This window comes from Cynoglossus semilaevis, chromosome 8, assembly GCF_000523025.1.
Source record: "Cynoglossus semilaevis isolate Cse_v1.0 chromosome 8, Cse_v1.0, whole genome shotgun sequence".
In the NCBI taxonomy this organism is placed as follows: Eukaryota; Metazoa; Chordata; class Actinopteri; order Pleuronectiformes; family Cynoglossidae; genus Cynoglossus; species Cynoglossus semilaevis.
This window is the reverse complement of record NC_024314.1, coordinates 11,277,887-11,294,811: the sequence shown is the minus strand read 5'-3', so window position 1 is coordinate 11,294,811 and position 16,925 is coordinate 11,277,887. Positions and strand designations below refer to the sequence as shown.

Here is a 16,925-nt window from a genome sequence, read left to right as displayed (position 1 = left end):
AAAAGCTAAAAGTAAGCAAAGAAATACAGATAGAAGATTTAGGACTGTTTTTATTCCGATTAATCACAAAGTAGCTTTGGATTCATGACGATCTGTAGGCAAGACAAACTAATCAAAATGATGTTTTGACAGTTCTGTGAAGAATCGGTGAAATCAGGAAATCAAGTATATTTAACTGAATCACTGACCTGGGAAAAACAAGTGTGTTTACAAATGTTTACTGATGATGTCACCGTTACAGAGCACACTAGTTAAAAACTAGTTAAAGGAAGTCAAAAACTTCCAGTTCGATCTCCGTCCCTCTGTCTCTCCTCCTGCACTGACCGGAATCTGACTTCCTTTTTCCCTGGAAGGACAAGAGTCGGCTCCACGCCGGCCCCTCTCTGCCCCGTGTGCAGCCTTAAAAGGCTTCCCCAGCTGCAGTCTCTCTGGATGATAGTCGACCAAGTGTTTATTACTCCGTGTCCTGCTCTCCAAACAGTTTCCTTTTTACTGTGGACTTCAACTACTCCTGATTAGTCACCACACAGCTGGGCTTGAACAGCCAATGGAAGGAGGCAGAGAAAATTAGTTCTGATGAGAGAAACAGAAACAAACAACACGTGAGGTTGTTCTCTGCAGAAACAGTCAGAAACATCTGCTTCCTCAGCGCGGCCTGAACACAGAAGACAGGCATAGTGTTACAGGAAACACTCCATCAGCTCATCTTGTAATGACTCAGTTTTCAAAAAATCACCAAAGTGACCTGAGTAACTCAGGAGTTGACGACTGAACTTTTTTTTAATGTGTACATTAAGATCTCAGGAAATTTTTATTTTTATTTTTAGGTTTAACACTTAACAGTCCTGCATTTGTACAATATCATGTGTGAGGCAAACCTGTTCAACATATTGTCTTTAAAGTTTTATTTTAGATGCTCCTTACTCTGTCACATCATTCTAGGAATCTAAGAGAGTTTAGACTGGCACAGTTGCAGGATTCTTGCTAGCCATGCATAAAGTTGTAGGTTTGATTCCACCAGCTCTTTAGATCCAGGCTGTGTTGCCACATGATGGACATCTGGGGTAAAAACCCTCTCTGTGATCACCCTTTTACTGGAGTCATTAATGCACAGTTGGTGTCTGATTGTTTGTCTTTGTCCCACCTCCCAGGTGAAATGATCCATTAGTGTTTACAGTAGACCTTCTCCTGTTTAATTTCCTCATGTTTCCTCACTGTTTCCAACCATAGTAACATTCATCTTGGGGCCATGCAGCATAGTATAAATAATTGAACAAAATAACCGTGTTACTTTTGCTTCTCTTTGTCTTCTCCATGTTTTCTGGTTTGGAGCTGCCGCCGTGCATGAATCAGGTCACTAACCCCAACCGCTTCCTCCTCTCTCCAGGGGTACGGCCGACTGGTTTGGAGTGAGTAAAGACAGCGACAGCAGCCAGCGATGGAGGAGGAAGAGCCTGCAGCACTGCAGCCATCTGTACGGAGGCCTGAAGGCCCTGGCTGTGAGGGAAATGGAGCTGCAGAGCCAGGACAACCTCTCCCTGGCAAGCACTGAGACCCCTCCCCCCCTCTACCTCCCTTCCCACCACCCCAGTCACCACCACCTTGGCATGCAGAGGGTAGGCCAGAGCCCGGGGCACAAACAGGGCAAATGGTTCACTTCTTTTTGCTGTCTCTCCCTCTCTTTCTCTCTCCCTCTTTGTTCTCTAAATGTTGCGACGCTTGCATTATCTCTTTGCTTCACACTTAGGGTTCGACTGATGAGGGTTGGGAATAAAAGCTTAAGGTTTACTAACAATAACGTTGACATCAAACCAACTTCTACAGTCAAACACACCCAGCTGCCTCTCCTCACCCATCAGTCTAACCCTGGTTACTCATGTTCGTGTTTCCCCTGTTGTTGCCTTTTCCCATGTGTCATGTCTTCAGTGTCTGATTGGTACTTAAGTGGGAAATGGTCAGGGCTACATTTCCACAATTTACACGGAAACCTTATAAATTAGCCAAACAATCGATAAAATGGAGCAGAAAGACAGCATGCAGTAATTGAATAGTGATTTATTATTTGTCTTAATTCTCATGGAAAAGATCCAAAACACCCCAAAAACCAAATATACAAAAATAACTGACAAGGTGAATTTTCTACTGTCTTAGCTACAATTTTTATGTTTGTGTGTCTGTCTGTGTGTGTTTGTTTGTCTGTGTGTGTGTTTGTGTGCGCAGATTGTAGACCCCCTGGCTCGGGGTCGTGCCTTCCGCATGGTGGAAGAGGTTGACGGCTTCAGTGTACCGCAAACTCCCATCACCCCCGGCACCGCCTCCCTCTGCTCCTTTTCCAGCTCCCGCTCTGCCCTCAACCGTCTGCCGCGGAGGCGAAAACGGGAGTCTGTCGCTGTCATGAGTCTGAAGGCTGCGGCTGCACTGATGAAGGTGTCAAGGTTTATTTCCATGTTTCAGACGAACCAAACCCGTGCTTTGCAGAACTTTTGCTTCACTCTCTTCTAAGCTGCTGTGTATTTCTATCAGAGAAGTTCTTGTTTTAACTAATGCTGGCTGGGAAATGTACAAGCTTTGACTCCCTACAGTACAGAAATCCATTGACTCTCCATTCATACTGATATTATCCAAGATTAACTCAGACCTTTTTGTTAAACCTCAGCTTCAACGTCCAGATGTGATCCCTTTTCCACACATTTGAATCGGGGATGGGATTTTCCTCCTAGTCCGTCTGTAGGAATGTTATGTAAAACATGAGGTCGGCTGATGAGGATTAAACCTCTGTGCTGTACAGTGTAGGTTACTGTACAGAGACTGCTCTCTGTGTGTAGACTTCCTGCCCACAGAGTGAGAGCATCCAGCAGCAGATGGTCCGTGGTCATATGTGCAGGGAATGTTCAGATACTGGTTGACAGAATATTCCAGAAAACAGTTAATCCCGTGACATCAGAGTGAAACTGATGTCACAAGCTGTGATGTCTCTGTCTAATAAACAACAACAAAAGTATCTTGAACTGGTTTTAAAGGAGAACTTTTATGCTCCCACACTGGGGAACTACTACAAATATATGGTTGCTTTGGGGCTCGAACGCAGGACCTTCTGTGTGTAAGGCAGATGTGTAAGCAGCCGAGATAACCACTACACAATGTAACCACCAACACAAATTTGGTGAAATTTAAACAAGGCTGCGTTCGTTACTTTAACTCAGTGTTGCCAGGTGAGAAAGCCAGGTGTCAATTTAAAGTATTTGTTTTTGAGTTTCTAGTTATGTGGCTGTTTGCATAATTTGGTGCTTGATTACTTATTGGGCACAAACAAATGTGTAAAACAAATTTGTATAAATGTTAACAGTTGGTGATGTGTGCCTCTGTTTTTGGCTGTGCCAGGGTCGGACCTTGGTGGAGACCACCGCAGGACGCCAACACAGAAGGAGTTTCATTCTTCCGAGCTTCTTTGAGGAGGACACAGTGGACTTCTCTGATGATCTGGACACTTCTTTCTTTACCAGAGTGAGCAGAGCACAGATTATTATTATTATATTTAGAAATATATATATAATTCAAGATTAGACAAAAACATTGTTTAATAAACAAAGCATTTAAAATGAATTCAGACTGGATTTGTCAACGTAATTATTCTGTTTAATTACTAAGGAATACTGCATTATCGTTTCATTTCATCATTTTGGTTTTAAAATGTTCTCTAAATGTTGCGACGCTTGCATTATCTCTTTGCTTCACACTTAGGGTTCGACTGATGAGGGTTGGGAATAAAAGCTTAAGGTTTACTAACAATAACGTTGACATCAAACCAACTTCTACAGTCAAACACACCCAGCTGCCTCTCCTCACCCATCAGTCTAACCCTGGTTACTCATGTTCGTGTTTCCCCTGTTGTTGCCTTTTTTTGGTACTTAAGTGGGAAATGGTCAGGGCTACATTTCCACAATTTACACGGAAACCTTATAAATTAGCCAAACAATCGATAAAATGGAGCAGAAAGACAGCATGCAGTAATTGAATAGTGATTTATTATTTGTCTTAATTCTCATGGAAAAGATCCAAAACACCCCAAAAACCAAATATACAAAAATAACTGACAAGGTGAATTTTCTACTGTCTTAGCTACAATTTTTATGTTTGTGTGTCTGTCTGTGTGTGTTTGTTTGTCTGTGTGTGTGTTTGTGTGCGCAGATTGTAGACCCCCTGGCTCGGGGTCGTGCCTTCCGCATGGTGGAAGAGGTTGACGGCTTCAGTGTACCGCAAACTCCCATCACCCCCGGCACCGCCTCCCTCTGCTCCTTTTCCAGCTCCCGCTCTGCCCTCAACCGTCTGCCGCGGAGGCGAAAACGGGAGTCTGTCGCTGTCATGAGTCTGAAGGCTGCGGCTGCACTGATGAAGGTGTCAAGGTTTATTTCCATGTTTCAGACGAACCAAACCCGTGCTTTGCAGAACTTTTGCTTCACTCTCTTCTAAGCTGCTGTGTATTTCTATCAGAGAAGTTCTTGTTTTAACTAATGCTGGCTGGGAAATGTACAAGCTTTGACTCCCTACAGTACAGAAATCCATTGACTCTCCATTCATACTGATATTATCCAAGATTAACTCAGACCTTTTTGTTAAACCTCAGCTTCAACGTCCAGATGTGATCCCTTTTCCACACATTTGAATCGGGATGGGATTTTCCTCCTAGTCCGTCTGTAGGAATGTTATGTAAAACATGAGGTCGGCTGATGAGGATTAAACCTCTGTGCTGTACAGTGTAGGTTACTGTACAGAGACTGCTCTCTGTGTGTAGACTTCCTGCCCACAGAGTGAGAGCATCCAGCAGCAGATGGTCCGTGGTCATATGTGCAGGGAATGTTCAGATACTGGTTGACAGAATATTCCAGAAAACAGTTAATCCCGTGACATCAGAGTGAAACTGATGTCACAAGCTGTGATGTTGATCTTGAACTGGTTTTAAAGGAGAACTTTTATGCTCCCACACTGGGGAACTACTACAAATATATGGTTGCTTTGGGGCTCGAACGCAGGACCTTCTGTGTGTAAGGCAGATGTGTAAGCAGCCGAGATAACCACTACACAATGTAACCACCAACACAAATTTGGTGAAATTTAAACAAGGCTGCGTTCGTTACTTTAACTCAGTGTTGCCAGGTGAGAAAGCCAGGTGTCAATTTAAAGTATTTGTTTTTGAGTTTCTAGTTATGTGGCTGTTTGCATAATTTGGTGCTTGATTACTTATTGGGCACAAACAAATGTGTAAAACAAATTTGTATAAATGTTAACAGTTGGTGATGTGTGCCTCTGTTTTTGGCTGTGCCAGGGTCGGACCTTGGTGGAGACCACCGCAGGACGCCAACACAGAAGGAGTTTCATTCTTCCGAGCTTCTTTGAGGAGGACACAGTGGACTTCTCTGATGATCTGGACACTTCTTTCTTTACCAGAGTGAGCAGAGCACAGATTATTATTATTATATTTAGAAATATATATATAATTCAAGATTAGACAAAAACATTGTTTAATAAACAAAGCATTTAAAATGAATTCAGACTGGATTTGTCAACGTAATTATTCTGTTTAATTACTAAGGAATACTGCATTATCGTTTCATTTCATCATTTTGGTTTTAAAATTGTTTGTTTTTTAGGACGGCCTGCAGGATGAGTTGTCCAGCTATGCAGATGAGGTTTTTGAAACCACATCAGAGGCTGCCTTCAAAGAGGTGGATGAGGTGGAGCTCACAGGAAGTGCTCTGGATAAGAGTGAGCTGGAGAGGAGCCACCTGATGTTGTGAGTTTATTTTTGCACATGCTGGTGTATTTGAAAAAAATCCAAACAGAATACTGACATTATACAGACATATCAACTTTTTGTCTGTTTGTCCTGCTCCTTATTCAAGGCCTTCAGAGCGAGGATGGAGAAAGACCAAGGACGGCTCCCTGGTCCAACCTAAACTGCGACTGAAACAGGAAGTAGTTAGCATCGGCAGCCATCAGCAGCGGGGACAGCGGATTGTGGTTCCTGTAAAAAGACTTTTTGCCCGAGAGAAGAGGCCGTACGGCCTGGGGATAGTTGGACGTCTCACTAACAGGTCATACCGTAAACGGATCGACAGCTTTGTGAAAAGACAGATTGAAGACATGGACGATCACAGGTAAACGTGGTTTTTTATTATTGCCACTTGGAAGAAAATTCCATTTTCAGGTGGCATTTTTTGAAATGTTGATTAAATGTGACACACAATCCTGGTTAACTCTTAGCATTCTTTACTGCCAACTTCACTGTTACAATATTTTGACGCAGACTTCTTATTCATGGATATTTTGCAAACCAAAATAACATGATTGGCTAGCATTTGGACTAAAAGCTCAAGGCTAAAAGCAGTTTTATTACTGTATTTTTTTTCTGTCTGTGTCTCATTTTTAGCAAGTCCTCCATCGATAGTGAAATCTTAGATTTATAATTACAACCCACTCGACTTAGATATTTGATTTGGTTTTAATATGTTACAGTATATGATGTGTTTTTGCTGCGTCCTGTCATCTCCAGGCCTTTCTTCACATACTGGATCACGTTTGTCCATTTGCTCATCACCATTCTGGCTGTGGTCATTTATGGCATCGCTCCCATCGGCTTCTCCCAACACGAAACAGTTGATTCTGTAGGTCAGAATAAAACGTTTGTGCATTTCCCTATAAATATGGAGCATTAAGTGAATCAGGAAACTTTCTCCTTTAGGTGTTGAGGAACAAAGGCGTCTATGAGAACGTTAAGTTTGTGCAACAGCAAAACTTCTGGGTTGGTCCGAGTTCAGTGAGTATTTTGTCTAATTATTATGAATGAAACTGTTACATTCACCCACAAATTGTGATTTCCCACAATAAAATAGCTGCATGATTTTTCATGTTCGAGTCGCCCCCTGCTGGTCACCTATAGTCCTTTTAAACTGCAGTTTTGCTACTGAAATGCTCCAAGCATTTTTTAGATTTCGTTAATGCTGGACTGTGGTGCTGTTCCATAGGAGGCACTGATCCACCTGGGGGCCAAGTTTTCCCCCTGTATGCGTCAGGACGAAGAAATACAGAAACTGATCCAGGAAAAGAGGGCAAAAGAGAGGGAGTCCGGCTGCTGTGTGAGAAACGATCGCTCCGGCTGCCTGCAGACGTCACAAGAAGAGTGTTCGGTCAGAAAAAATACACAATATTAACAAAGTACTAAGAGAGACCTCTCAAGGACCTGCCTTCAACCATGATTAACTCTGGATGTTGTTTGTTTTAGAGTACACTGGCAGTGTGGGTGAAGTGGCCTGAACATCCCAGTGCTCCACATCTGAACAGTGAACTAAGACAACATGGTGCAGTGTGTCACCAGGACCCCAGGTATCAGCAGTCCATTAACAGTCATGAAATGAAGCTCCTTAACATTGAAAAAGAGAAGCACTGTCAGGCTCAGCTCAGCTAAGCACAAATTGAAGTGGATTTTTTTCACCCAATTAAGGACCGAGCTTTAATTTCTTTGTTTCAAGAGTTCTTCTAAAATCTCTGCTGTCTAAGGATAGGTATTTGTACAAGGACAATAAAGCTTCTTCTTCTATTAATGCTGATTAAAAAAAAGTCATATTCTCTTTCATACCACTAGAGGGGGCTCAAGTACCACTGCCAGTACGTGTACCTCAGCTCAGAGGACCACTGTAATAGAAAAATCCAAACAGAATCATCGGGTTTCAATTTTAACTTTGAATAATTTACATCACTTCTGCTACACTTTGTAATCATAAAACAAACTGTTCCAAGTACATCCCTTCATATCAGACATGTCCACTTTTACTCACTTCATCCTCTGCCATTAAAATGTAGAACAATTGATCTGGGAGTGATTTCTAAATAAAAACATTTCAACTACTTAAACGTGTGTCACCAGAAACACCCAGTGACTCAGTAACTACTGTTCCCCATGTGGGGACTGGTCCAACACTGTCCTCGCCTTTTTGATTCCTTTCCTTTAATTACATTGTGTGTTAAATTGCAGGATTTGCCTGGAGCCTGCATCTGTTACGCCTCATGAGTGGCCTGATGACATCACCAAGTGGCCAGTAAGTAAAATTACAGTCACTAGAGATTAGGCAAACAGATTGATATCCTGTGTCAGTGTGGACTTGTTGTATTTATGTGTTCTGTTAAAAACAATCCCTGTGTTCATCATCTGCAGGTTTGTACACGACACAACTCCGTAAATCACACCAACCTCCCTCACATCGACTGCACAATTACAGGCCGGCCCTGCTGCATTGGAACCAAGGGACGGTGAGGAAACATCACACTGACGTAGAAGTGAAGGAAATGGATTTAACATGTTTGGGGGTTTTTTTGGCAACGTTTGTTCAATGTCCTGCTTCTGTGTTTCAGATGTGAAATCACTTCCAGAGAGTTCTGCGACTTCATGCAGGGACACTTTCATGAGGAGGCTACACTCTGCTCACAGGTACATACTGGGGGTGGAGCTCAGTGGACTGCAGATCAAGAATTCAAATCTGGGTGACACCTGTAGCACTGATGACATTTTTACTAAGCTTTCTTCTTCAACGTAAAACTCATCAAAAATGTAGTAACTTTTTGTACATCTACTGGCATATAGAGGCGGATCAATGGCAAAAGGTCTTCAGTGCAGGAGAGGGGGTGTGGCTCAGTGGTAGAGCATTTGACTGCCGATCAAGAGGTCCCCAGTTCAATTCTGGCTACCCCCTGCAATAGTAAAAATGCATTTAAAGTTTTAGTCCAATAAAATGTTAAAATTGATAAACATAGAGTGATAGAATCATCCTTGGCTTGTGCTGTCTTGGGCACAAGCCCAAGAGGGATGCTACAGAGGGCGTACACACAGTGTGTATTTACACCTGAAAAATAAAGATAAGAAACAACTCTTGACTTAAATGATGAAATGATGCACCTTCTTTTTCATAGAACTTCTAAATTGTTTTCTCCTGTTTAGTTCATGTCCCTGCAGTCGTTTGCAGATGTCGACTGACTTTTCCTATTCCATTTTTTCTCCACCAGGTGGCCTGTATGGACGACGTTTGTGGTCTCCTACCTTTTCTGAACCCAGAGAAACCAGATCAGTTCTCCAGACTGTGGCTCTCTCTCTTCCTTCACGCAGGGTGAATGAACAGATCACAAAATGATCTTAAAAAAAACTTAAATGTCTCGTTTCTCTTCCTGGGGTTAAACTAACACACACCATTCCTCTGTCTCTGCAGGATCCTGCACTGTCTGGTGTCAGTGTTATTCCAGATGACTGTGCTGAGGGATATAGAGAAGCTGGCCGGTTGGCTGAGGATCTCCATCATCTACATGCTCAGTGGCGTCACTGGCAACTTGGCTTCGGCCATTTTTCTCCCATACAGAGCAGAGGTTAGGGTTTCTCACCTCAGACACTACAACTATCCTCTATGCAGAATTTGTGAAACAGCCAACAGGAACTGGGCTGATTGCTGTGGCTCTTGTGTGTTCTCTTCAGGTGGGTCCTGCAGGCAGTCAGTTTGGTATCCTGGCCTGTCTGTTTGTGGAACTGTTTCAGTGCTGGCAAATCCTGGAGAGACCTTGGTGGGCGTTCGTCAAGCTGCTGGCCATCTCCATCTTCTTCTTTTCCTTTGGTCTGCTTCCGTGGATTGACAATTTTGCCCACATCTGCGGTTTTGTGTCAGGATTCTTCCTGTCCTTTGCCTTCCTGCCATACATCAGGTTGAAAAGTTTGCGTTATTATATTATATTATATTATATTATATTATATTATATTATATTATATTATATTATATTATATTATATTATATTATATTATATTATATTATGGACAAATTTATCGAATAGCTTAATGCTAGTTTGACGTTGCTTTATATTTAACTTTTAGATATTTCTCTGACTAATAATTTAAGTTATGTTCAAAACTTGCTGTGAAATTAAAAGAATAACAATAAACTTTATTCCTTCCTCTAGTTTTGGGCATTCTGATACGTTCCGTAAGCGGCTCCAGATCTTGGTCTTCCCGCTGATCTTCCTTGCTCTGGTTGTCGCTCTTGCCATTCTCTTCTACGTTTACCCGATAAAGTGTGACTGGTGCGAGTACCTCACCTGCATTCCCATCACTGACAAGTTCTGTGAGAAGTATGATCTGAACGCTCACCTCCTCTGACCTTGAGCAGGATGGGGAGAAGTTGAATAAATGCTGCAAGAACAATCAGCCAAACTGGACCAGTCTGAACACCAGACTGAAAAAAAACCTATGCATAAAAACCGTCAGGCAAATATCTGCATGCGAACAACGTTCGACTGAAAATGGTGAAAAGTCATTGGTTGTGAGCGCTGGACCAATTCTCCCCTTACGTGACGGAACAGCGCCTCCTAGTGGCCAAAATGTAACATCTCACACTGTTACTGCTGCAAAGTAGTCTAACTAACCATTCAGGAAGAATGCCTTAATCATACAAAACTGCTACATATTCTGGTGAACAGAATTTCACCGTCAGACAAAATCATGTTTTTGTTAACACAATGTTTTATTGCACTTATGTCACAAATGTTTTTATTTACCTACAATTAGAATGTTGATTACTTTTCTGTCTGGGTGTTTTGTTTTGTTTGTTGTTTTGTAATTGTAAATGGTCGCGTTTTAGCAACCTAACAATAAACACAAGAAGACAATAGTTTTGATTATTTTATTTATTCTGTCCAAACGTGCAAGTTAATATTGCATTAGTTGTTACACCAATAGGTATAAAACACAGACTGAGAAAGTGGTCGTTAGACCCATGTAAGTTTGTAAGTAAGTTGGTAAAGGATGTGTGTAAACATATATAATTTTAGTCATGCGTATTAGTAAGATTGTTTTTAATTACCAAATTACATAAAGAAATATAAGCTAAACAGCTATTATACAATGAACTGAGTTAGCCATAAGCTAAGGAGTTAGCAGTGTATGTTTCGTAGCATTTAAACCAGATGAGTTTGGTTTGGGATCAGTTTGGCAGTTCTGAGCCCGGGCGATTTATCCAATTAATAAACAGTATTAGGACTAAGTACCGCCCCCTATTTTGTCTGCGGTCGTTTATTGGCTCTAGGAAACAGAGACGAAACTGCTGTGTACTTTTTTGGCAGCCACGTCCACACAAATTAAAAACGTCAAAATAAGCAAAATAAACCCATTTTTTTTTTCATTTCTGAGGGAACGTTGTGGATTACTTAATCTGAAGCAGATGAAAGAAAATCTCAGTTACATTCTGTTGGACTGACGTGAACGTCTCTGCATTTAGAGGTAAGGCCGCTCGCCCCTTTTTTCTTAGCTTAATGTAAACGTTTGGAATTGTTAATAAATCATTGCCAGTACAAATACCAAATTGAATTAAACAGTAATTAATTTTGTGTAATTAATATATTGTGAATATTTTTCTAGTCATAGTTAAGTACACCTGTTTATAGTGTGTGTGGGGGGAGGGAGTTGATGAGGTAAATTAATATCGTATTCTCTTCTTCGTGTACTGTACTTAGTACTAAGGTATTTTAATGTATATTACTAAGGTATTTTAATGTATATTTAATTTTAGTTCATAATGGTGTTATTTGGAGTTTCATATATTTTTGACTCATTTCCACTTAGACATTAACGGTAGAAAAAATGCTTTAGAACCTGAAAAAAATGGCAATCTGATGTTAATTTTTTTGTTATGATTATTATTTGTTTTTTATTTTAATTTGATGTTTTTATTTATTATTTGAATTAAAGAAACTCTACCGTAATTCTATTGCGCCTAATGTCCGCTAGGTGGCACTGTAAGACCAGTAACTTGCCAGTGTGCGTCGCGACTGTGGCTCTGCTCTGTCAGGGTAAAAAGCTGGGATTATAACAGCATCATGGAGCTGATCTGTGCTGTCGTACTCTGGGATTTGAATGTCATTAATTCAAGCAGGAGGTTTATTAGCGTGCAGAACCCTCATCGTGTGTGTGTGTGTTTAGACTGCTGCTTCTTCCTGTTGTTCCCTCTCATCACCCATCACTCTCTCCCTCCCTCCCACCCTCTCTCTCACACACACACACAGGAATTCATTAGGTCTTGTCTGTAAATGAGTCTAAGTAAGTGAGTACTTGTGTTAGAGAGCAGCTGAGAGGCTGAGCAGCACAAACACTCATCTGCGTATAGAAAACATTTTCTATTTCCTCTCCATGTGCACTTTAAAAAGTTCATAGAGATGCCATAAGACAGAAAAGAAGATATAAGAAAAAACAAGAAAGAAATATCTGGGGGAGTTATTCTATTAGTCTTTAGCATACATGGTTAGCCTGCATGCTAGAACTCTATACAGTATATAATATTACTGATATATTGACATGATATAAATCAACACTGTCATATATATATTCTCCCACTTCTGTAGCTGTAGAATCCACGACCTCTGTCAAAATAAAGACCCTTTCAACACAGAGATGAGGAGAAATCATCTTAGGACTATTCTATTCTGTCAAGCAGTGGATGCTTGGTCCTAATAGCAGCAGCAACAAGAGCCATTAGAACTCCCCCAACCCCCCTTTCCCCACCGTCCTTCCTTTCTCCCCCTACAGACTCCTTGTAGGAAATTATCTCTCTCCCCTCCCACCTCCACACACCTCTCCTCATCTCCAATCCAACTCCATCCCATCATCATCGTCCCCCTCCTCCTCAGCCTCATCCACTTGTCCATTTCATGCCTCCCTCTTTCCATCAGTCATTCATCATTTGTTTTTTCCAAATCCTCCACCACTGCAGCCCCCACCCCCCAACTCTACATCACATCTCCTATAGAGATGGTAATGTGTCACGAGGAGGATTGTATCTATTGAACAGCATCAAACGAGACACACTCAGGTACAACCCAGACTCAGACACTCTTCCTCTCCTTCCTTCTCCAAATTTCATTTCAGCTTTTAATGGATGCTTGCTGTTTCAGTAGGATAGTATTGATGAATGGATGGATGGATAATTGGATGGATGGATAGATGGAAGGATGGATGGATCCATCCTAGTCCACCTAGAATGCCGACCCTGAAACGGGACCCTGACAGCTGGCCAACAGGTGGCCAATGACAGACCCTCTCTCTTCATTGTAGCTAGAGCAGAGCTAAGGTGCACACACACATGCGTGTAAAGGGGGGTGGGGCAAGGAAGGCCCAGCACACACCTGTCTAATGATTCCACCTATGGCAGAGCTGATGAGGAGTAATGTTATATCTTCCTCCCCCTCAGACCCATGGTCCTATACACCAGCTGGACTGAAAACAGTGTGCGAGTGTGTTTTTTTTTAATTAAACAGAGTGAAGAAACTATATTAGATATATATAACTATAAAGAAACTCAGAACATGACACGCCCATTAGTTCTAACCTTGTGTTCCACCACGTTATGTTGTGGGCTGATTGGTGGTTATGTATGAACAGAACGTATATAAGAGTTGAAGAAAAAGTAAGTGGTATTGTAGTCTCCAGGTTATATCGTACAAAAGTGGGCTGCATTTTTAGGCTGCTGCTCAGGTTGTCCAAAGAAGAAGAAAGTGAAAGTATCATTTGGACATTTTGCACAAACCCCTGGTACTACAGTAACTTAGTAATGGTATTACTTCCTTTTGTCTCCACGTTAATATCATGGAGGTTTTATTTTTTGATCCATTATTTTCCTTGTTTACTGTTGCGTCAAAAACAAACGTGCTGTAGTACACAGTGACCTCTACTGTGTACATTAGCATGTGTTTGGTACTCTGACCCTGTGCAGCCGTCAGACAGACAGAAGACTGAAGTCCCATCTTGTATTTCCGTCCTTTCAATAGCAGTTAATTTGCATTTTCTTCCATCTTTCGTCCAAGAGTGTCCAATTAGATACCATGAAAGGAACTAATGAGTGTCTGTGTCTCTCATCAACACACGAGTGGTTGCCCTCAGTCTAATGAGGACAAAAAAGTGTCTTGACCAAAGGAGCTATAACAGAGCACCCTACCTTAGTGTGATGTAAAAAAGTAGATTGTCACATGTAACATGTATCATGTGGTAATAAACTGTACACACTTGTACATCAACAACAATTCTACCTATCATAACTACCTCTCAGTGTGTACTTTCTGAATACAAGCCCAGACACACACACACACACACACACACAAACACACAGGTGTCCCTGTCATCTCCAGAGGACGGCCCTCCTCTTCCTTACCATGTGTCCTCCAGCCGTCCTGAAGACCTGCTCTTATTCACCACTCATTGGTTCACCAATTACACACACGCACACACACACACACACAGGCTTGCATATCTGCTCTTGTTAGGACCGTGCTGTGTCCTCTGTGGGTTTGGAATGAAGGACGTCCTTTTTGTTCTGTACCTTTTGCCAGATCTTTCAGAAAAGGCCATAAAAAGACATTACACTTTCTTTTGTCCCAGATGCTTAACATCCAACCAAAATAATGGAATCAGTTTACATGGCAGACATGTCTGATTTTAGCCCATTCTGGACCTAACCACTTGTCACGTTACCTGGATCCTGGGCTAGAGTCCGGAATATGAGGTCCCACCTCATTAGGACTCATGCACACACACATCTCATTAGTGATCACTCTAAGAATGCCAGAATAAGTTCTTAGCATTTCTCTGATGGTTAGTAACTCTCTCCATCTCTCCAGCTCTGTCTCTGTATGTATAGCACGCAGCCTGTCCTCCTCTGCCCTCCCTCAGAGGGTTACCTCTCTCTGGATTCATTTTCATGGAACAGTTATCTGATATTCAGACAGCACACATGGGACCCAGGGAGACAGGAGGAAGAGCTAGGAAGAGATTGTAAATGGAAGACACAGAGAGAAAACAAGATGAGACGAAGAAAGGGTTGTGAGGTTTAAACTGCTCCCCTTTATTGGAGTATGTTTCCCCGAGAGCATGGTGAAGTTAATTGTGCACAGTGGTTACATTAAAGTGTACAACAGGTGTACCTCTGGGATTGGTATTCGCTTCCCTAGCATTAAGCTTGTCTAAATAATATTGGAAAACATGTGAGATAACAGTGCCACTGTATGTTGATTAAAAGATATTGAGGTCAGTGGTTCAAGCTGTCAAATCTAAGTAATAAGAAGAAGTGTTAGATTTTTGGAAATGTCTTCAGTCAGAGGTCATGTTAGGATACTTCATCCAACGTACAAATACATACGCCAATTATGAAGTAAATTTTGAGTTTGAGTATGTGTCAGACACTCACTAAAGTAGTGATTGTACAACTTCAGCTTTTATAGTAAGCTGTTTCGTTGTTGGCAAGCAAGGTACGCTATTCTCTCATCTTGACAAATATGGCTAAAACAGAATATCTCTGAGGTTTTAGTGTCACTTCAAACATGATTTTTACACCAAGTGACAAGCATACCCTGGTGGTCTGAACCAGGTGGCTCTCTCAAACTGCACATGTCTCATTGTTCCTAGTAAGTCATTCTGTGCTGCCCTTCTTTCTATGTCAGTCCGTTTCAAGTTAGCAATGGGTCAATAAAGATGCATGGCAAGGAGGAAGAGTCCATTGTGTCCAGTGTAAGACAAGCAGGACTAATCATTGTACAAGGCAAGTCTGGGCCTGTCTGAAGGTGGAAGCTGTGCCTGGCTGTTAACACCCAGTCGAGCCGGTGTGATGGGGTAAAATGACTCAGCACAGCTTGTGAGGAGGACAAGCACAGAAAGTAAAGTTACAATCAGAGGAACCTATGATGAAGTCAGACGTTCAACCTTTTAGTAGTTAGTTTTTATTTGGAAGGCAAGCTTCAAATTACATGCTATAGTCACAGTACAACACTGCCTAAACCAAATTATATTTTATATAATTATACCTGGGCGTTACCTAACTGCTAGCATATCCCAGCAGGCCGTGGTTTTCCACTCCTCTGAACATGATTGAGGGATATTTTTGTTGGTCAATCATCAGCATTTTTCTGCAAGAGGCGTCCACGAAAATGTCTTCTCCTTAAATGAATACATGAGTGCAATCAACCAAGCAACTCTTACCTACCAGGGGAGGTCGCTAATGATAGGTCACCAGGTGGCTGTATTTAGGCATGCTGAAATATAGTAAAAAAATAAAAAATACATCTGCAGGTCCTGGAGATGTGACTTGAAATATTGAAATCAAACCCATTCTCCTGCCACATCCCAGTATCACTTTTGGTTAAAAATGAGTTCATTTCCTTACCACGGCTTTACTAATTTACATTTAAGGACATTTCTGCATCATCTTGAGGAGAAACCTTCCGACTCCATAAAGGCTGATTCCTTATAGTCACTACTATTATATATGACAAATTCATGCAAAGTGAAAGCAGTGGTTCTGTCTGAACATAATGCAAATCAGCCACAATCACAATTCCCGTTCACAATTCCAACTGTCTTCCCCCATTATCCCTCCACAGTAACCAATCAGAGCAGGCCCTTGTTCCAGATACAATTTGACAACCAAATCAGCGTCTCAGGAACCCTGCGCCCAGACTAAACACTGTCATCATCAACATCCATACACAGTGTCATTATCCTCCATGACTTTTAGGAAACTTGCCTGAACGCTGTCACATTGATGGGCTACAGTATTGACTGGTCTTTGTGTGAAAGCCATTTCAGCCTGAGGTTAAAATTGATCTTGAACTTTGGTGGCAATCAGCTAATCACCACCCTCTGATGACAGATAAGAATCCGTCTGGAGTGGACTGGAGAAGTTTGGGTGAAAGGATAAGAGTCTTATTGTGTTTGCAGGGAGGAACCTGGTGGAAAATTCCACAGGCGACCCCTCGCCTCTGATAGATCACCAGCTCTGCAACAGCTTCTGTCAATATGTTTAAGAGGATTTGAGGTTAAATCAACAGCAAACTCTTTCCTCTGGCTGCTTATCACCGGA

At 41.7% G+C, this 16,925-nt stretch overlaps 1 protein-coding gene and 1 non-coding gene across 3 annotated transcripts in view; both read left to right on the top strand.

The window, feature by feature from the left end:
• The window catches only part of LOC103382067 (inactive rhomboid protein 1-like), a 25,952-nt gene extending 15,255 nt beyond the window's left edge, over positions 1-10,697 (top strand). The window contains exons 5-20 of one of the 2 annotated variants that reach the window (XM_025057172.1): positions 1,388-1,616; positions 2,221-2,427; positions 3,382-3,504; positions 5,649-5,791; positions 5,901-6,155; positions 6,551-6,662; positions 6,740-6,814; positions 7,023-7,184; positions 7,280-7,380; positions 8,030-8,093; positions 8,210-8,304; positions 8,407-8,482; positions 9,055-9,155; positions 9,255-9,408; positions 9,515-9,738; positions 9,991-10,697. In XM_025057172.1, the coding sequence (XP_024912940.1) occupies positions 1,388-1,616; positions 2,221-2,427; positions 3,382-3,504; positions 5,649-5,791; positions 5,901-6,155; positions 6,551-6,662; positions 6,740-6,814; positions 7,023-7,184; positions 7,280-7,380; positions 8,030-8,093; positions 8,210-8,304; positions 8,407-8,482; positions 9,055-9,155; positions 9,255-9,408; positions 9,515-9,738; positions 9,991-10,186 (2,317 nt within the window). In that variant the 3' untranslated portion in view covers positions 10,187-10,697. Of the gene's footprint in view, positions 1-1,387; positions 1,617-2,220; positions 2,428-3,381; positions 3,505-3,716; positions 4,396-5,323; positions 5,447-5,648; positions 5,792-5,900; positions 6,156-6,550; positions 6,663-6,739; positions 6,815-7,022; positions 7,185-7,279; positions 7,381-8,029; positions 8,094-8,209; positions 8,305-8,406; positions 8,483-9,054; positions 9,156-9,254; positions 9,409-9,514; positions 9,739-9,990 lie in introns of those variants that run through there. The other variant, XM_008314722.3, reaches the window with a different exon arrangement.
• Positions 8,673-8,744, top strand: trnag-gcc (transfer RNA glycine (anticodon GCC)). The gene has a single exon. It is a non-coding gene; the product is annotated as a tRNA-Gly (tRNA).
• Positions 10,698-16,925: the final 6,228 nt, after the last annotated feature.